Source organism: Adelges cooleyi, unplaced genomic scaffold (genome assembly GCF_023614345.1).
Source record: "Adelges cooleyi isolate 19-005CV unplaced genomic scaffold, UGA_ACOO_1.1 ACOO_flye_CR_arks_rails_tigmint_CR_PRNA_247, whole genome shotgun sequence".
In the NCBI taxonomy this organism is placed as follows: Eukaryota; Metazoa; Arthropoda; class Insecta; order Hemiptera; family Adelgidae; genus Adelges; species Adelges cooleyi.
This window is the reverse complement of record NW_026095912.1, coordinates 8,382,327-8,404,210: the sequence shown is the minus strand read 5'-3', so window position 1 is coordinate 8,404,210 and position 21,884 is coordinate 8,382,327. Positions and strand designations below refer to the sequence as shown.

General features: G+C 31.7%; 2 protein-coding genes across 5 annotated transcripts in view; one reads left to right on the top strand and one right to left on the bottom strand.

Annotated features, from left to right (window-relative positions):
* Nucleotides 1-21,884, top strand: part of LOC126836339 (calcium/calmodulin-dependent protein kinase type 1) — a 139,161-nt gene that overhangs the window by 92,121 nt on the left and 25,156 nt on the right. For 2 of the 4 annotated variants that reach the window (XM_050569581.1, XM_050569579.1), the window contains exons 2-3: nt 5,939-6,073; nt 18,792-18,854. In XM_050569581.1, the coding sequence (XP_050425538.1) occupies nt 5,939-6,073; nt 18,792-18,854 (198 nt within the window). The remainder of the gene's footprint in view (nt 1-5,938; nt 6,074-18,791; nt 18,855-21,884) is intronic. The other 2 variants (XM_050569582.1, XM_050569580.1) reach the window with 1 other exon arrangement.
* Nucleotides 1-21,884, bottom strand: part of LOC126836338 (uncharacterized) — a 158,943-nt gene that overhangs the window by 115,289 nt on the left and 21,770 nt on the right. The window lies entirely within an intron of this gene.

Genomic DNA, 21,884 nt, shown 5'->3' with positions numbered 1-21,884 from the left:
TGAAAGCCCATTAAAAGTTTTGCGTGTAAACATAGAGTTTATTGATAGACATTATTATGTCCTCCTCGTTTTTAACCAGTCTTACCTAGCCTAACCCCATCCTAATCGCAATGTTAACATACAGTGCTATTGGATTCCGACTTCATTACATGTGTTTGTGCACTTAGCGTAGCAAGCCTAGCGTGATCAAATGCCATGAACCCACCTCTTCGCCACCAAAATCTATTATTTTATATTTAATAGTAATTACTATGCTCTCTATCATTATGTTGTTTGTAATGGTATAAGTTCAGCAAATATCGGGTACCTGAATATATATTATAATTTATATGTATACCTTATCATATATGTATGAGGGCACCGTTGTAGTACTTGAAGGTTTTTTATTTTTTGAAACCTTAGCAAATCAAACAGCGTTTTTCTTCGACGAATATTTTAAAAGTTCCCAAGTTTGACATGTCGTCGTGTGTTTGTCCCTATAGTGTTCGACAGTTGATGTCGACAATTTTATTTATTATTTGAAAAGCAAGTTGTAAAATTATAGAAATGTAAGTATGTGCGATGAGTGAAAATGTGTATGGATGAATAAATGTAAAAATATCAAGTCGAAAAAAATAGTTGATTAGATTAGTTGAAGTAGAAAGGAGTAACATATGACATAAATAAGTCATTGTTGCAAACAGAAATTTTTTTTAGGCTGTTGCGATGAAATGAAAAATGGAAAAGGCTTACATAAAAAAGTATTGTGTCATGTTATGTATGTGTGGAAATATTCATTGTAAATAAAATGAAAAAATATAGTTTAAAAAGACTTTATGCTACCAGCAACACTCTGGATAACTTATTGTTTTATATATATTGTCTATAAACAGATTTGATAATCAAAAAGCTAAAATTTTGTCCTTATATCAAGTTTAACCGATGCCATTCTTACTGTCGCAAGAAAAATAAGTAAATCAAACTATACCCTAATTAGCTTGGAGGATTATTATTCCTTATTTTAGAATTATAAAAAATGCTAACCAGTATTTTTCAAAAAGAAAAAAATTATGTTTTTTGTTATGCTTGTGCTGGGCTCGATTTTAGGACTTTGAAAATAAATCTACATGTAATTTGACCCCCAATAAAGGGTGGTCAAAAACTATAAAATATTAATTAATCTCAGTTCACCGATTCACATTGTAGCGTTTTTAATACGAATTAATTTCTATTTATGACTTATCGACCAACATTTACAATTTAGGTTGCACATAGATCAAGGGACAATTATGCATATTTAAAGGGTGGCGGCATTTTTGTTTTTTTAACGAATGCAATACATATATAGTAAAGACTATACGTTTTAACATATGCATGCACGAGACTGGTTGTACGGTGTCGTGATTTATTAAATGTTTCTGTCATGATGGTCACCGGCATGGTATTGGCATGGCCTCGTTTATTAAATCGAAAACCGATATAATATAGTCGGCAAAACGTATAAACAGAAACGGAAGCGAATATAAAAGGGACAAATATCGTAAGCTATGCACCTTGGGATGTTCGAGAGGAGGACTGGTGGCGGTTGAGAATCGGTAGTGGGAAAGGCCAACAGCGAACATTATGAAATATGTTAGGAAAGAGCCATTCGAGATGAATAGGGCGCAATTTACCGAGCAATTACCGTGGCTTTCATCGTCTGCCGAGGTGATGTTGACGACAGTAGTTTCGGCGGTTTTTTATTATTTACAGTAATGACGTTAAGTCCTCTGCGGCTCTGCGAAACCGGGAACAGGCGTTGGAAGCGATGGGAGACCTGCGGGGGTGGAGGGTCGAGGGCTTAAATATTTTATACAGGCAAGGTTTCATTTTAATATCAATCACATTATCATTGCCGCAGTTCTTACTTGCTCGCGTCATCCTAATCGGTCGAGGGGAAAAACGACAAGACGACGATGAGCATGAAGACAATGATGATGATGATGATGATGATGAAGGTAATAGCAATATCCAAATACGATGGCATCCATATTATTTATGCCTTTTATTATATTTTTTATTATTTTCTTTAATATAATATCACCTACATAACCGCGACGACGATGACGGCAACTTTCTTAGAGGAATTTCCGTTGAAAAACGCTTTGAACTTTGAGGGGAAGAGATGTGCAATCAAGAAGATGCATGCAGAACGATAACGTTGCATATTTTGCTTTTACTCCTTTAAGCTTATAAGGCACATACATCGCATATCAAACTCGGTGTTCTCATAAAATATTGTGCCGCATGATAGTTGCTTCTTGTCGAGATCCAACTCTGCCATACTGCAGATAAAAACCATTTACCATATAAATGTGTACACGTCGTATACACATATAGGTTATGAATATATATGTATTTGTTTTTCTGTTCATCGAAAATATATGTTAGTTACTTTGTTCTTTTATAAAGTCCTTGGCCTTTCGGGCTCGTTGACCCAGCCGTTTGCTTTGGTATACAAAATAGAAGATTCGTGGCGCATAAATCTTCCTTAAGGTTTTTGCTTCGCCCCGCCACTAGGTAATTGTTTTCTATTATACATTTATAGTCGTTTTAATGGCGAAGTTAAGTTTATTGTCCGCATTTTACGTTCATTCCGTTTTTATTCTTAGTTTTATAAATCGTCTTGCCTATTTTTCTCGACAACAATGGGAATACGATTGAAATTTTTCATCCGAAAAATTATAACGTCTAGCGTTCCAGACGTACGATCGGTTCGCCTACCTCTGATAATTCTCAAAAGAAAAAAAAAACCACCAAATACCCACATACATTTCAATGAGACCCACACACGCCCTCGTCACGTGTATGTAAATAAATTATTATGGCCCTTTAGCGAATCGGCAAATATCAAACTATACGGGCCACATATGTTCAACCGTCAACTACTTTTTCGCGCATTCATTCAAATTGTTAAAAGAAAAGAAAACATACAAATACTTGATTTATTTATCATGACAAACGGAGAGGTGAATTGGCGTTGTAAGAAACATAAATAATTTGGCTCTACTTGATCACAATGCGACTCATTTTAAAATATCACCTTTAAAGGTCGTTTTCAAAGTGTTACATTAAGATAAAACATTTTTTCGAAACTAAGACAATACGTTTTTCTAAGACAATCTTATGTATTTTTATAATTTACCGCCATTTGTTTTACCTCAAGAGACTACTAACGTTTATTTCGAAGTGCATTTTTTTGAGAGATTATACATTTATATAGTTAGGTATGTTTAGAAAAAGTAGAAAATTGAGAAAAATAAGACAAGAAAGTAAGATGGATAAGTGTATAGAGTTTTAATGTTAGAAGTGGATGAATGTTATAACTAAAGACATGGAGATAAGGAAAGTTAATAAAAAAAAGATTAGGTGCAGCGATTTATAGGGGAAGAGGATTTGGTTGGCCAAACCCTTTTGAGATTTGTATTTTTATTAATATACACCGTAAAGTTAATTGTTATGTTAAATGTTACGTTTTTGTATCAAGGGGATTAAAAGCGGGGATTTTAAGGAGTTTTATGTAAGCAATATTTAAGAAAAACGATTTTAAAAAAAACTCGACCATGTCAATTAAATACAGATTAATTTGTGTAAGGTTTAAGGTATTATTTTTATCTCATTTTTTCAATGAGTAAACACTATTTTGGTGGTATTTTAGACCTAAAGCCTGACAAAACTACGCCTATTTAGGATTGTCCGATATCAATTTTGTAAAAAAATTCTAGTTCTTTGACTAATTCACTAGGTTATGTAGAAAATGTAAAAAATTCAGGTTCCTGTAAATAAATAAATAAACTTTGTAAGGCTTTTTGACCTAAAATTCTAAAAAAACAGACCGCTTTCAATCCTTTTAAAACCAATGTTTGCGTGGCTGTAAATGTTATTCTAGTTTTTAGTGGAAATATAAAGTAATAAAGTAAAGATATGGTATAAGATGGAAACCCCCTGATGCGGACTGTCTTAGATCAGCGGGGGTTTCCGACGTTTGTCAAGTCATATTTTCACTCAGTTATAATTCTCATACCACTCTACAATTGACATATTTTATAATAAAAAAAGCCGAGCTTTCCATCTATCCATATTTTAAAAATTTCAAAATTGTCGCAATTGTCGAAAATAGCAAAAATATTTTTTAAATTTTTTTTTTTTTTTTTTGAGTAAAAAAGGGTTAAACCGTTATCGATCAATAATTGTGATCTCGTGTACTTAGGTCTAAAATAAAAACCACAACCGCACATTCGAGCAACATGATATTTTGTATCTCGTTGGTTGTGTTTGAAGGGAATACCGCAGTTTAGCAATATTATACTGACGGTAGATGGTGGAAAATACCGCATACCATAAGTCATCTAAATGCATTGACCTGATTTTAAATCATGCGTGGAATCTATGCGTTTAATATGTCTGATATCATGTTTGGGGATTTATGGATATTATGTGCGCCATCGAATAACGCAAAAATGCCGCCATAAAATGTGAATAAACAAACAAAAATATGTCTTCTTAAGGGAGACAAAATTATACATGAAAGTGTATAAAAAAATATATGATGTATATTGCAATCCACCGAGGACTTAATAATATTATAATATGCAAATAGAATTGCCTTTTAAGTTGGTTAACGATTTACTAGAGAAAATAAAAATTTAATTTAATTTATTAACCGTAAAATCTTACATATATTGTTGACAACGAATCGTAGAAAATATACCATTATGATTGTTTGTGTAACTCAGTAAGAAATCGTTATGCCAGGCCGATCGTGTATAAGTCGGTGTACACTGCACAAGGTAGCTACTACTTTTTTTAAAGATATAATCCATAAGATGCGATTTCCATAAAAAAAAAATCTATACCGCTATTTATTCCCTCGCTAAAAATGTTGATAAATGTAATTTGTCTCCTTTACCCTAAACGTACAAGTGAATGTCACTTTAAATCTTTTTTATCCAAGTTTCTCTAAAAAATAACCCGTTTTGTAATACATAAACATTTCAGGAATGTCACCGAAATTCGTATTTAAATTCTAGTTAATAAAACTACTATTACAAAACGTGTGCATAACTTACGTTTTCTTAAAACAATTATTTTATTACTTTAACTTAGACGAAGAAGAAAATTGTATCCGGAAAATCCGTTACATCCAACCTGACTATTCTCATTTTAACACCACACTCAAAAAGTTTTCTTTTACTATTTCGAATTTTACCTTTGTTTCTACAAGGTTGATAGGTTTTTACAGTGATGTGGTATTTTTGTGTCTGTACCCAACTTTTTTATTACTGGACCGGTTTACTCGATCGACACGTCTATAAACCACGAATGTTATCTATCTGTACTTATAAGGAGAGGGGGTCAATGTGTTATTGCCCACCTTTAAAGATGTGTCATAAATTCTGTGCCACTGCGTTGTCAAAAATTACAACAATTTTATGATACATTATTCGGTGTAAAGGTTTTAACACTCGAGTAAAAATACAACGCACAATAATAAAGACGACTAATGCGCTTAACCTTTAACAGCAGAGAAGCTTTTTGCGCAATAAATATCAAGTTGGCTGAAAACCTGACCGGAAGTGCAAAAGCGTGCCCGCGAAGTCGTTTAATAAATTTTAAACGGATATTACAGTCGCTCATTAATTAATCACCTTGGCACTTAAAACGCTTTCGGGCCGCCGTTAGGTTGTCCTTATAATAATATATTATTTTACACAACCGCTTAGACTCGACTCCAGACTCTTGTGCCGGTGGTGTACTTTGTTTTCTGTGATTCACTTCTTGGAATCAACTTGTGCAGCATTAGTGTTTGAATCTCTGATATACACAAGCAGAAACTTCTGCGAGTTCCTTATATTATGTACTATGTTTTATGCTGCCATTCATTTTCAAATGTTATTTACCTACGTTTGTTGTTTTACAGAGGAGCGTTCTCCGAAGTCAAGTTGGCCGTGAGTAAGGAACGACCCAACGAAATGTACGCGGTAAAAATAATCGACAAAAAAGCTTTGAAAGGAAAAGAAGACTCTCTTGACAACGAAATCAAAGTACTCCGGAGGTAATATAAATATTTATTAAAGACATTATTATTTTTATTTTTGCTTTACTGCTTGTTACGATCATTATTATTTTTTGTGCAGTATGGCTACACACATTCTAAATAATCTAATTGAACCCAATATCAATATCTGTTACCTCACATTAAACGGCGTACTCGAACACCCGTTACGATATTATAGCATAATAATAACTTCAGTCCGTAAAACGGTTCTATATAGTTCAATACCTATATTAATGTTATAAAATATAATACTTCATATAGCATCCATAAGGAGCTAGGTTACGTTTACTAAATGACAATAAAAACATAATCAGCTTATGTACAAATTAGAGTCGTACCCGTAGAATGGGGATAAGGAGATTAAATAACCCTTCATTGATCCGGTTAATTGGTTTTTTCTCAAAGAATCAAAAATCAGTCTACAAAAATCATCAAAGACAAACACATATGGGAAATTACAAAACAAAGAATATCATGCTTATAATTTTTGAAATACTTACTCCATAATATGATCTCTTAACAGCTGGTTTTTACCTTGAAATGTGGGAGGAAACCACATTTCCCCTTTATTAAAAAGTCTACAATATTATTAAAACATCTAATCTTCTGAAAATTAACTTTCCCTTAAATTCCGTTTGTATTAGTTTTATCCCTTAGGTACTAACCAGAAACATATATGGCATACCACGACAATGCTTTTTGTTAGTTTAAAAAGTGGATAATAGGATAACAGAACAAATAAATTAGCAAGAACATAAAATGCTTTAAAGTAGAGTAACAGGAAAGCGCTGAGAAAACTGATAAGAGACTAAGTAGCCTGTACTAAAGCAAACAGCTAAAGAGATAAAAAAAAAGGGTTAAATAAGATTGCCCTGATTCGTGGATCGTGTTACATAAGCAGTCGCTATGTTTTTCTCATTGGCGTAACTAGAGACTAAAGCGCCCAGAAGCAAGATATTTTTTTTGCGCCCTATAATACACGTTAACATAATATATAGTAAACCGTACAAAACGCCCAAAATTGAATGCGCCCAGGGTAGCTACGCCACTGGTTTTTCTTTACTTAGCTTCGTGCCACCTCTGTATCGCTGGTTATTACAAATATTACATATTGCATATAAAACAGCTCAGAGAAGTGACCCAAAGAAAAATCCACAAATAAACGTTTAATAAAAATGTTTAGCGATACCAATAGTAATCACCGTTCCTAATGAAAGTTAGTTAAAATATAATAATTTCGTGTCAAATTATATAAATAGTTTATGGGTGGATGCGTTAAGCTTACAAACACAAGAAGGCTAAAGCGCACAATATTGTTTGCATGCGAAAAACATGATTGACAAGTAAGTAACCATTTCAAACACGAATCATTAATCTTGAGCGAAAGTGTGCCGTTTCTTAAGAATAATAAAAACTCAAGCGGTGAAAACAATAACAGATACAATTGATTTGTATAAAACTTTATTACAGGAGAAAAAACTTAAATTTGTATACTTTTTTTTTGTAATTTATTCTGTGGCCATTTTACAATCATATATTCAAATTAGTATGAACTTACTTAAATTTGGTTAGACGACACAACTTTTTCAAAAATCGTAATTACAATTTTTATTACAACCAAAAACAATTTCCATCGAGTCGCTTCAAGCAGCCCGCATAAGCCTGTATAAACAAGGAAAAACTGTCATCTAAAACTCTGTCTAAGACCTTTTGGTTGTCACTACATCAATCAAATTACATAACCCCTCAAATAATATGAAGTCCAGCACTAAATCTTACAAACATTTTGATATTTTTATTGACAATTATTATTACTCTGAAAAAAATAGTAGACATAAGAACGCGTTTGTCGTCCTTTATATTAGTCTCAGAACAAAAATCACTGAGAACAATTAAAAGTTTTTAGATATTCTAATTATGTTGTTCGTGTCAAACGATGGCAATTAAATATTCCATGTAAAACCATAATAAAGGTAAAGAGCAATAAAATTATAGAGGAGGCTTTGAAATGTCGAGTTAATTAAAATATAGTTACGATTCAGCAACAAATAGGTCAATCAATAACGTCGTTTATAGGGCAAATTGAGACGAGCAATTTATAATTACACTGAAACGTTCATTTCGATAATCATGGTAATTGAACTGTGAACTTTTGCGTTATTCTAGATACTAATGTGTAATAATATAATATATATGTATATAATACATCAAAAGTATACAAGGCATTAACCTTAGATTTTGTTGGTAAAAATCCTAAAAGTTGATTTAATATTTGATTTGAATTAACCCAAAAGCAAAAGGTTGATTATTTCCAGTTCCACCATAGATATTATTTTTTTTTAAATATTTTGTACAAATAATGTTTTTACTTATGTTACCTAGCATACTAGGTTCTACAATGATGTGAGCTTTTTTATTTTGAATTTATACTTAAATTAGTATCAGCAGTAAGAGCCACATGTTCGACATATATTTAATTTTACATTTATGACCGATTTGTATATGCATAATTCAATAATATAAACTATTGGACGGCATATTGATACATTATTTTCTAAACACTATTTTTTTTTTTTACAAAAAAATGGGTATCAATATGAACCGCCCAAATGTTTTGGGTGGCAGTTAAGATGGCTAGTTAGGTTTCGAACACATTTATTTGATAGTAATGTGTTATACTAAATATTTCACCGTGTTTCAATTGCGGAGCATAAATTATAATATTGTAAATTATATTTCATGGCTTGTACATTGACAACAATCGAAGTTTATACCGGAATTAAATCAGCAATAAAATCGAACGGTCATGATTATAGTTGTTATGGTGGGAAAACGCGTGGCCGGTTCAAAATGTATTTTTCAACCTGTTTTATATTAAAGTTTTTACCTCCAAAAAGTGAGCGAAGAAACAAAATGTCGGTTTTCTGTAAAGACTTCTTACTCCGTCTAGCAGTTTCCACTCCACCAAAGTATAACTAAAAAAACACTAATTCCTTTTGTTTGAATTATTCCGCAGTTTGGCTTTTTTTTTTACAAATATCAGTGGACTACTTAGTGCACGATACAAACCGCGTTTGTATATGAAATCCCCAAAGTTTTTTTTCTGCTATTTTTATTAAAAGTTTTCACGTTCCCAAAGGTTCAGTATTTCAGTCGATCGGTTGTTGTGTCTTCGACATTGGGTAAACTGGACTTAAACTTATGTCCGTTTACTTTCAACTTTTAAGACTACTACTATATTCACCTACTCTTTCGATTGAATTTCTCTGTCCCACGCGACTTTACTCATTAGATATGTTTCTTTTTCCATTGGAACCCGTTTTCTGTAACCCTTTTTGGACGTCTCTTTGGGGCTTTGCAAGAGATGTTAACCGTGGAGAAACAAAACTCACCACCTCAACAATACTAAAAATAAAGTAATATTAACTCGTTCAAAAATTATATTATGCCCTGATAAACTTGTCATGAACCGAATAAAACCCGAACCTCTGTCATTCATAGAATCCAAGTCATTGTCTGAACTTGTCATTACAACGTATAAATTCGTTGGTTTAGTTTGTGAAAAATTGAGATCACATTTTATAAAAACGTAAAGAAAAAAAATGTATTAATTAAACCCTATGAGATATTGAGTGGATCGCTTTAAAAAAATCACCATCAAAAATCAATTATTGTAAAATATTTGTGAATGTTTTATCTAATACCAAAATAATTTAAAGATTTAAAAACATAACAACAATATTATTATTCTTTATAATTGTGCTATGATTTTTATTAATTTTTTTTAGACAATTATTGTGAATTGCATTGTTTTCTTAATCTATAGCCAAATACTCTATTAGATATTTCATACAAAGCTAAAACATATCCCTCGTTTATTAATATATTTATATCTGATCAGCAGAATTGTCAATAATTAAATAATAATACACCTGTATAGTGTGAAAAAAAATTCAAAATATTTTGTAATTAAACGCTTGAATTACTTCACTTGGCCGTTACGTAGACAGTCTAGTCTGTGTTTATAAAATATTATCTTCTTAACACGTCTACTGTGTACAGCCGCTTTGTTTGTACTCAAAAATCTGTACACAAACAAAAACTTACGGCGAACAAAGTAAATTTAACGTTATGAAGTTTTAAAAGGAAAATTTTGTTCGTTTTAAAAACTTTGGTTGTTATACAAGGCGCTCCCAAATACATGGTTATTCATTAAGGTTATGACACTCATTTTCCCTTAAAATAATTGTAATTTTGAAGTTATTTTCTTTTTGGATGCACTTTAGTTTATGTTATTTTACAATATTAAAATTGTTATGTTATTTAGTATTTTCAAGACCTTTATCGATTTTTGAAACTTAAATAGTAACTTATATATTTAATTAAATTTGTAAACTAAGAATAATTTGCTGGAAATTTTAACTCATCGATAACCATTTTTAGATCATTTATTTTAATATTTAGGAACATTAAAAGTAATTATAAAAATCATAATTTTCAGCATATTATTCTTAATTTATAAAGTTTATATCGTTTACGTTAAGTCTCAAAAGTTGATAGAGCTCTAGAAAAAACTAAATAAGATGATAATTTGTATACTGTTAATATTGTAAAATAACATATAAACTAAAGTGCTTCCAAGAAGAAAAAACTTAAAAATTGTAATTATTTTAAAAGTAAATCAGTGTCTTATCTATCTTTAATGAATAACTCTGAAATATTACAATATTAGGCAACACCGAATACACGTATAAAATAACATAATCAACACACTTTTGAATTTGCGTCGGAACAAAAAAAACCAAAACCACATTTTTAAACAATAAATAAACTCCAGACCGCTGTTACAGTGTTTTTGGACATAAGCGATAACAACAAAGTCGGTCGCACGCGATTAAAACGAAAAATATATTTTTTTTTGTGTTTGTTATCACTATTATCATTGTTATTATTTTTGCATTGCGAAATTCGGTCATCCCTTCCCTTGCCCACAAGTAAAACACAATGGTAATGTGTTGTAGCAGCGTTAACGCCGACCGCTTCGTGTCGGACGCAAAACAATTACAACAAAAAAACTGAAACTTTTTAATGTCATTTATTTATTTGCGTTGTTTTTCTTTATTTTTTTTTCTTTTGGCTAATAATTTTCTTTGGAAAAACAAGTAAAGCAAACAAACCAAAATATTATTAAAACTCCCGTTGAACATTTACGGATGACCAATATTTGGTTAACGGTATTTTTATTTATTTCCATTCGTCAGTTTCGAGATAAGTTTTTAGTTAAACCCGCAGCGACCGCCTGATTTCCATAATACATCTAATCAAATCGCACTACTCAGGAATTGCCGGTGTGCATCAATAGTATACTCCTAACGAAGAGTGAAGACCTAACTAAGGTGTCTATGTGGCTTACTTTAATAAGAGAATTACCCAACTGTCATTTAAGTTATCCATTTTAAAATTATTTACTAAATGCACATCCCTCAATTGTTATCTCGCCTTTTTTTAACGTTGTACAGAGTTATAAAAAACGCTTGCAAATGTAATATTAAAATACATATATTTTTAAATTTACATATTATAATACATTTATTTATAGTTGGATTTATACCATTGAGAACGAATTATTCTATATACCATTTGTATTTTTAGAAAAACTGGTATTTATATAAATACCTATTTACATGGGGTTTGCAATTAATTTCTAAAGTTGTGTGCTGAAAATGATTTTATTCCCAATATAATATGATTACAAACGTGAGTAAGTATTATTGTTTATTTGATTGTCATTTTCTATAGTATGTATCAGCTTGATATTGTTCAGCTTAAAATTATTTTTGTAAATTTGAGCTCCAAAACTATAAAACGACTCTTTTATCGTCAAACTCTCAAAACACTTAAATCTAAAATGTATGAAAAAACCTTCTACCAGGCCCTTTTAATATTTATGTTATTTTTTATTTATATGTATGGATTCTATATTTCATCAATAGGTAAAGTTTGTTTTCAACGGGCATTCGACGTGAACGAGCTAGTCTTTTGGCCTTGAAAATTGTGTTACGGCGGTCAGCACCTCTGAATTTCTTACATTCGAATTTTTAGACTCTTTTCTTCGAGCACTATTTACTAACGTGACCTACGTTTTATTATAGTTTCTTCGTCATACTTCATATAACTCTCTCTTTTTCTCTAAGTATATATATATATATATATATATATATATATATATATATATATATATATATATATATATAAATATGTAGGTATATATAGGTCTTATATGAAAAGTAATAACGAGAAAAAGTACTTCCTCGTCATGCTTCGCAGCCATCCACCCCCTCAGGTTATAAATTGATAACCCTCGTTAAATCGTTTTGTCCGCTCGGCTTTTATCGAATTTCCCGACTCAAATATTCCTTTCTTTTCGAGTTCAGACGAGTATAACGATTTCGGTTCAAATATATTCGTATTCCACATCTATATTACTTGGAATCCCCTTCAGATGTCCTTTTCACTTTATTATGATTCAACAGCAATATTTATTTACATTATAATAGCCATGATAAAGTACATGACTTTGACCAAATGATCAAGAAAAATCATTTCACATAAATACAACGTTTGGTAATAGTATATAAATAATTAGGTTAAATTTACAATTGAAATGAAATTCAATAATATCCTTAACATTGCAATAAAAATGGTTCCCATCGAGTTCCTATGACGATCTGGGAAGTTCTATGACGGTCTATATGCTTTTGAATGTACGAGTTCTGACCATTTTCGGGAGTGTCCGGACATTCAGAAGCCTCTGACCGTCTTAGACCATTCTGGAATTTCCATTTTTATTTTAGCTTTTAGACGTTTTTATGTAACATACAAACGTAGAAAGGAATAATGACTATTAAATGAACAGCTGGTCTACATTGTCACTTGTTCTTTTATGCTAATTGTGTACATAATAGTTCTAGTAGGTATATAGTTAAAATGAATTTGTGAAATAATTTAGTTTTAAAAAATAATATTCACTCTTAATTGGTAAATAGTAATAAATTGGTAAATCGGTAAATACGCTGAATTAACATTTTTAATAAAATGTTTTAATGTTATAAATAATTTTTGTATAACATTTATAACGATTACTATTCATATAGTTGACCAAATATGTAGACTGTTCTAAAAAGCCTTAAAAATACATGTCTATTCCTCTTTTTAGTAATTTATTCAACTAAAAAGTAAAATTTCTTGAGATTATAGAACTTATAAGTTGCTTAATTTATTTTTATAAAACACTTATTACCCTGACAACCTATCACCCTGTAAAAATTACATGGGTCAAACCAGCTACTGGACTTCACACTACGCGGTGATAACTATAGTTTATGAACCCATATCTATTCCTTAATAGCGCCGCTATATTTAATCCGGCAACTCGTTTTACACAGTGTACTAAAAGCTACGTGCTGAGCCGAGGCGATGGTGCCCCGTCGCCATTTCTTGTTCGACCAAATTGTATTTTCTTTACTATCCTAAAAATCTTTAATCATGAACAATATAACCTTATTAGACCGTAATTTGTGCAAAACTCGACCAAAGCAAAATTAATATGAAGAAATCCCTAACAATTTTACACAGTTCCGCGCAGCGGTCAAACGACTATTATTATTATTGCCAGTTAGTTTGCACCAAAAAATTACAGTAAATTTTATGCCTCGATAAAATATCAATCTTTGGACTGAAAAAAACTTTTACAAAACTTTAAAGAAAATTGATATAGGAGCTATAGAAATTAAATTTTAAAAGTTTTTACCAGAATAATGCATTTATGAAAAAAAAATTATAATATGATTAAAAGATGACATCTTCTTTTTTCTTTATAAGTTGCATTTTCTTTATTTATTAAAATATTTGTTTTTTAAATTAAGGCTACTTATGTAATATGCTGTAATTTCAAATTCTTGAGAACTATGAACATTTTTAGAAATGCTTTTTTATATACCTGATTATCATATGATCTGATTCAAACCGAAATTAATATAATAATTTTGTTTACGAATTACATACAGTCATTAACAAACCGTTGAAAATATAATATTGTAGTAGCTGTTCACAAAGGCCTAACATATTCTTTATCGATTAGCTAGAAATACAGAAAAAAGACGCCCCGAATATCATTACTGTAACACGACTTACCTATTATTGTTATAAGGGGCTTACATTCGGTTAAGCTCATACTTGAAGACAACAGAATAAAAATTTAATACACGTAAACATGACTTATGTAAAATGTAATACGTGCATTGAATCTCAAAGTAAATAAAAAGTTTTTCAAAACGGTATTCCCCAAATAGTATTAAGTAAGTGTATTGGCTAGCATTTTGGAACGCACATATATTTCAAATTCCATTTGTACTCAAACCTTGTTTTCTTAATGGTCCAGTTTTATTTATTATGATATCTTTTTTCGCAATAGTTTATCGACCTGTCGACTTATGATAAACACTTTATATTGTTGATCGAGGAAAATTAAAAAAAAAACTAAAAGAACACCGAGTCACCTCGACGCACTGATGTACTTTGGAAATAAGTTTGGCGAAATTTATATTCTTCAAAACAGCTAGTATTCAAAAAACGTTGTTGTTTAAAAATGTATACATAAATACTCTTTTTGTATTACATCTCCCCCCCCCCCTCTGATCTCTGCCAATGTTTACAATGAAGCGTTGGCTAATTTCGACAACAGGGTCGACGTAGATTTAAAGCAATATACACAACTTACATCAGATATTAATTAAGACATACTGATACTGCTGGCCGCTCTCCTTTCCCATCAACAAGATGCATGTGAATGTAATGTAAACTATTCAAATGTATTTAACTCTCGAACAGTACCTTTAAGTATTGCTCTTAATAAACGCATATACTTACGGTTGTTGTTTAACAGCCACGTCCAATGTATGCGTGGATCAAAGTGCGCTATTATACGCGAACAGCTAGTTTTATGGCCCTCCTTGAACTCATAAACTTCACCGGAGCAAATTTCATTGCACTCAAAATGCTATTATTAATAGTACAGTGTTTCGTCCCGGTTCACCTCCCATCAAATTTCATTTAATGGCGTTGTACAATACCATCATAAACGTTACTACTTTATTATTATTATTATTTTATTGCGTCTTTCGTCTACGCGGAGGTCTTCTAAAAACGAGGTTTTTCTTAAAGCGATAGGTCTTTTAATATATTCACATAAGTTTATCCAAGTAGTAAAGAAAGATTAATTTGAATTCAATAATTTACCAAATGATCGACTTCGAAATATTAGTCGAATAAACAATTTTAAGGCTATTCAGTCATGAACGAGTCTACAAATTTGAGCTGTTGAACTAATTCGTGATAAGTTCGGCTAGATGAGTAAACATGATTTTGTTTGTTTGCCAAAACAATATAATGTAGCTTTCCACAACGACAGCGATACCATCTGGACTTGACACATCAGGCTCATCAACAGCTTCAAAACTTGTATGTTATAGTATCTTGTAGTAGCTTCCATGCGGAGCTGAGAGGCTATATCGGTTTTACAATGTGTAATTTTATTTTTTAATTTGTACCTCCTGTAACTTTTTTAATACTGGAACAATTTCTTCGAATAGCAATTTTATTAATCACTAATTTTATCTAGTACCTCGGGAATGGGAGAGGGGGGCTTCTATACCTTTTAAATCAGGAAAAACAAAAAAACTATACAAATTTTCTGTTTAAAATTTTGACTAGCTATAGTTTTGAAAAAAATTGTCAAAACCCCCCCAATTGTCAATTGCCCCCCCCCCTCCTAAAGCTCCGTCCCCATTATGCCCCGACCCTACTGAACTGGCTTTTATTCACTTTAAAATATATATACTTTATAAGGTTGCTGCTGTCACTCCGGTTGTGACACATTTCATTTCTGGAGTATTTGAATTAATCATTTTTGGTTTTTCTACAGTTGGGCTGACCCTAATTAAATCATCACATAAAATAAATATTATTCGTAAAATCAATGATGATAATAGGCCTACGCCGTTCTCCTCCAGTCTTTTGCAGTACTTTTAGGGCGTAAAACAGCCAGGCCGGCTCGGCAACCGCCTATACTAACTGTATTGTTTAATATATACAATATTAAACATTGTTAATTACATTAACTGAGTATTGCCGTGTTGATGATGTTTTGAGCGCAATGAAATTGGGGAAAAGAAAGGACCCTTCTCCACTCGGTGAAATTCTCTCACCTTGCCACTCTAAAAGGTTTTAAAAAAAAGTTGTGGCAGCTGTTTGTTAACACACATGTACAACGTTAAATTCGTCCGCTGCTTTAAGTCGCAAACTGTATAAAATACTTTCGAAGGATTTCTTTGAAACTCTTTTCTTTACCTTCAACCGTGAACGGCTGCCAGCATACCTATATACCAGTAATCTATAAACATTTTTTCCCTTCCTTTTTCGAGTAAGCCGACTGCCTTTCGCTCCACGTTAATATTATAAGAGACACATGTGTGGTTATAATGCGAATTCACAACATATTGGAATTCATTGGAAGCCGCTTACGGAAAAATAACAAAAAATATGTTCGCGGTACGGTTGTTTTGATTGATTATAAATTCATCCAAATCGGATAACCGCAAGGTTTCTTAAAATATTTCAATACGTTGTTAGTTGTACAGAATAATTTCGTATAAAAGTAAACCGATAAATCTTCATTTCTAAGCACAGTCCTCAACAATCCATGTTCTACGAGTTACAAACAAAAATTTACTTGAAAATGAATTCACATACCTGTTATAATATATAGAGCTACTAACTCGGTAGCCTAATCCATTTTTTAGTGTTAGTTACCCAATAGTATTCCTTACTCTGTTGGCAATTATAACGAACGCCATACATATTTTATATTCGTTATAGAAACAATGTTCATTGTTTTTAAATGACTGCTCACAGCTATACGATATCATTAAAGCGGTTTCGAGTGTTTCATCTTATCACAACGCGTGTTAACCATACCGTTTACTTTGCCTTAAGCGTTATGTCGCACATGTATGACAGCCGACGTCCTACACTGCCATCGGCGTTTATGTCATAACCGTTTTTACAAGGTTCCTCGTTATTTCACGACACTTAGACTAAAGAAAAGAATACAATTTAAGCTATCGTCTTTGCTCAATTTAAGGCAAAAAAAAATAGGTAAATTACTTGCAAACGATTTTCGGATACATTCGTTTCGTTGACATCTTGTCTGATGTGCAACTTTACTCTTTTTTTTTGCCCTCGCTCCTGTGCTCAAGAGAGTACATCATTATTTTTGTTATATCATTACATTAGGTAAATACCCTGTTGATAAAATTATGTGAAGTTTCCCTCTTTTTTTTTTGAGAAAGAATCCATGACATTAACCCAGTGTAACGGAAAGCCTATTAAACAGCTTATCAAAAAGTTACAGTTTACTTAAAACTTAACGACTAAAATTATATAATATGGAACATGTTAAGTCTGCTAATAGTGACGACGACTCGTGATTATTTCAACTACCTCTAGTCTTACATGAAACACCACGTTAGGAAAGTATTATTGGTTATTGTTTTCTGTTTGTATATTTATATCTCTTGCGTATCTTTCTATTGCAAATATAATATTGGCACTCAAAGTTGAATAAAAACTACTAGATTAGAATTATTTCTATGAAAAGGAGCAAGACGAATTTCCATGTTGATAAGGCAGAAGTTTGTTGGCGCTCACTGTCACCGGTTCGACTATCAATCTGGTGGCTTAGTTTGTTGGCCAGACGACACTAATCACGCTGAACCAATAACTTAAGTGTGCACTCGATTAAATTTAACATTAAAAATTAATATTTGGTCATTAACATTTGTACTTAGCTCTAAAAATGTGTAAAATCGTGATATGCGTCGTTTATGCAAGTTTTTATTATAACCTTGAAAAGTCCGAGTAACCACAAGACGTGTAGAGAGATCCGGCTATAAAACTGAAAATAAGAGTTTATAAGGTAAGCTACAGTGTATTTCTGGGAAAACACAAGGCAGCGGATCCAGTAAATCGGCGAAAATTGCTTTTCGTGTAAGTTATACCTAATAGCTAATAAAATAATGAAAAATATGTACCTATATTACATTTTCTTTCGAGTCCTCGAGTATTTATATATTTTGATACCGCTGCTAGTATAGTTTCAAAACAACTCAATTCTCATAAAACGCTTCCTTGAGTGTATACTAAACTAAATATCGATCGAATTTTAACTAAAACAAGTATACTTATTGAAACGGAAGGTTTCGCTCAGTCATGGTCGTATGCTATAATGCGTTAAGTAGTATTTTCCATGAAAAGTTTCCTCTTGACCTCTGGATAAATCACTATCTACAATTCTGCAAGCTTCTGTGATGTTTCTATAATTAGAGCACATTAAATACATCAAAACTTATATTATCTAGAAATCTAGAATGCACATACGACGAGAATAGGAAGTTTCAAAAGCACTCCCCAGCCTTTGCAGAACGCGTCCCATTCGCCTGATACAATATTTTAGCTTTTTGTATTGCAAAAGTTATTAGTTCAATTGACCATTGTTCTCATTGTAAAAAATCCGAAAAGCTTGCCACCAAAAAACGATCATAGTACCAATAAAAAACCAAAACAAAATTTCATACATAATCGTTTGTATTTATACTAGGTTCAGTAAGTCAGTGAAGAGAAGTGATCAATCAGGGACCGACGATAAGAACGAGGGTAAATGGTGAGTCTTTATCAATGGTGAAGGTCTAGAGATCGATGATATCTATCTATGCTGATCATTCAAGGTGTTCGATTCAATCTTATAGATTGTACTTGTCACATCCACTGTATCCACTTTTAACGCTAATACTCGCAACGTTTCTACCACGCTCGCATATTTCTATAAATGTATAATCTAATAACTATCAACTATTAAAATTAACAATAAGATAATAACATACATAATATTCTTACTAACAGCGATTCACTCGTACTTATTACAACTGGATATTATTATAATTGCGCATCACACAGCAAGTTAACAGAGAAGATTTGCATGAGGTTTACGGACTAATTAATAACACCGGTTTGTCTTGCTGTGAAAACAAATAATAATATGTATTTTTGCTTTTCAAGTTTGCTCGTCACAGAACCTCGTACAGGTTTCGATAGTCATGTCGTTGTTATATTTATTAAGCAGCTGAACATAACATTCATACTTAGGTCATATAAAATGCATGCGCTGTACAAATAATTTGGCCAATAGTGAACTGCACGGTCCCGACAACATAGATAGCCGAAAATGATAAAAAGCAAGTATTTGGTTTTTCTAGTAAAAATATATTTCTTGAGCGACCATAAAGACACGAGAGACAATGAATCTCGAGAGCACGTTCTGCGGTTAGTCGTTTTAAATGATTATGAAAACGAGTTAGACATCATTGGGGTGGAATTCAAGCTAATATGATTACAAATATTCATTATTCACATACGCACGTTTTAAACTTATTTGACACACATACATGAGTATTTCAACGATATAGAGAACAATAATTATGCTGCATCCGATAAGATTTTTGCAATGCATTTACTCACCGGACGCTTAGCTAAAATAATTATCCGGTTCGATTGTCCGCTATGACTTATTCTATTAAATGTAAAATGATATACCTGGCTTTATAACGGTCCAGCTATATCATTAACTTTTATGAATTCCTGGTATGAAACTGACAGTCTTTTTTCATACTATTCATTATATTATTATTATGCAAGTTTATTAAATTCATGTCCTTGAATTAACACAGCACTTCACAGCCACCGCTGTCATTACTTTAATTATTTTCGGTGGGAGATTGTGGATACTGGACCATTTTTAATTATATGAATCATAACAAATAATATAGCTACCCGTGACAGCTGATCAGCTGCGACTTCAGTGGGCAGTGGCCCGAGGAAAAATAAAGAATAATAGGTAAGTATTAATTTAACTGTTGTTTATAGAATAATAATATACATTATACAACTCCCGACAGTGACACCAAAAATTATTTATTGTTCATTAAAATTTACTATCTGCAACTCAAAATACTATTTAAATGCTTTAACTACTTGGCATATGTAGCCAAACAGTTCATAAAAAAAAATCCGTTAAGAACTCTATAAAAATATGTTAAATATTAATACACAAAAATAACAAAGAATACAAACAAGTGATGCATAATAAATACTAATTAGATAAAACCTAAATTTAATAGAATATTATTTATAATTAACAATTATTAATATAAATAAAGTGTGTCATTTCAGTTTTCCATAAAATCATAGAAAACATATTTTTTCTTTGTAAAAACTGGCATGGTGTTAAACAAATTTGTACACATCTATTACAGGGTCCTATTTAGAAGACTTTTAGTCATTATTTATGTACACATGTTTATTATTCTTTCCTATTCTTCTAACATTTTTTTTTTTTTGTAATGGGGTTAGTATTAGACAAGGAACTGCCTAAATCCGTTGGAAAACAATTTGTATTAATCATTTATACAAGGTTAGGTCATTTTGCCGTTTCGATTATTGTAAATTGAAGGTTTCCGGAAAATATCATAATAAAGAGTTTAATGTTATTATATTAGACTCGTTGAAATCTGAAATTCAGTTAGATTATATATTTCAAGAACTGTCGAAACCCATATTATTTAGTACTAATGGCATTTTCAATGTACAAAAAAACTAAAGCTGCCGATTGACGAGCACTTTCCTAGTCGGATCGGACGTGACACGTACAAATGAAATTTCTATGTAAATGGCATCGACTGACGACACGGCCCTCGTTGACACAATGTATTGGATTTATATCAATATGTACCTGTGTTATTACCGTCGATTCGTTCTATACTTAACGCCATTCACGTACTCACGGTTGAAATGAAACGGTTATGTTTCTCCCATGCCGATATTTCCATTTATACAAAACGGCTAAACCCGTCCGGTAGATTTATCGTAGCACATTCCCTTCAGTCATACATTTTGGATTAAAATATGGTGTACATAATATTGTTATGATTTATGCTTAGCCCGAACAACTTTATAATTTATTGTGTTTACGTGTAAACAATAAACATTGTCGGTCGCGTGACATGATGCGAAAGGTTGATTTGACTTTAGGAATGGTTAATGTCCAAATACTACTCTTCTGGTAAATAAAGTTTTCAGTAAGTTTTTAACAATACTATTATTCAACCGAAATTATATTCTTTTTCAAGCGTATTTTAAATTCTTTACACAGTGTGAGTTTACCTTGAGTTTAATAGACCAATTTCAATGATTAGCTAAAATGAGTTAGGCAACTTATTGTATTCGCCCGATTAACCTTTAAAAACAAAATCATATCTCTGAATTTTTTATTGGAAATAAATATGCTTGTTGACTGTCAACTTAGACCCAATAGAAACTAAATACTAAATTATTTAAAAGCATTTGACTAATACTTAAAAAACATAATACTGAAACAATACAAATAGTGTAATAGTTCTCTACAAAGATCTACACTCATTTCATTCTAAATTGTTTTAAGAAATACCTAGTGGCTAGTAGACGTGACTGGATGAAAGGGTGTGAAGTGACGGGAGCTTATGTGAGTAAGGAATACTGGCTAGCCTAAAGGAAGTTCTCATATTATAAAGATTGTAAGGCCGGTCATGATATACGATTCAAAATGTCGGGATAAGAAATTGGAATGTAGAGATGGATGTGTAGAGTAACTTGAATGGAA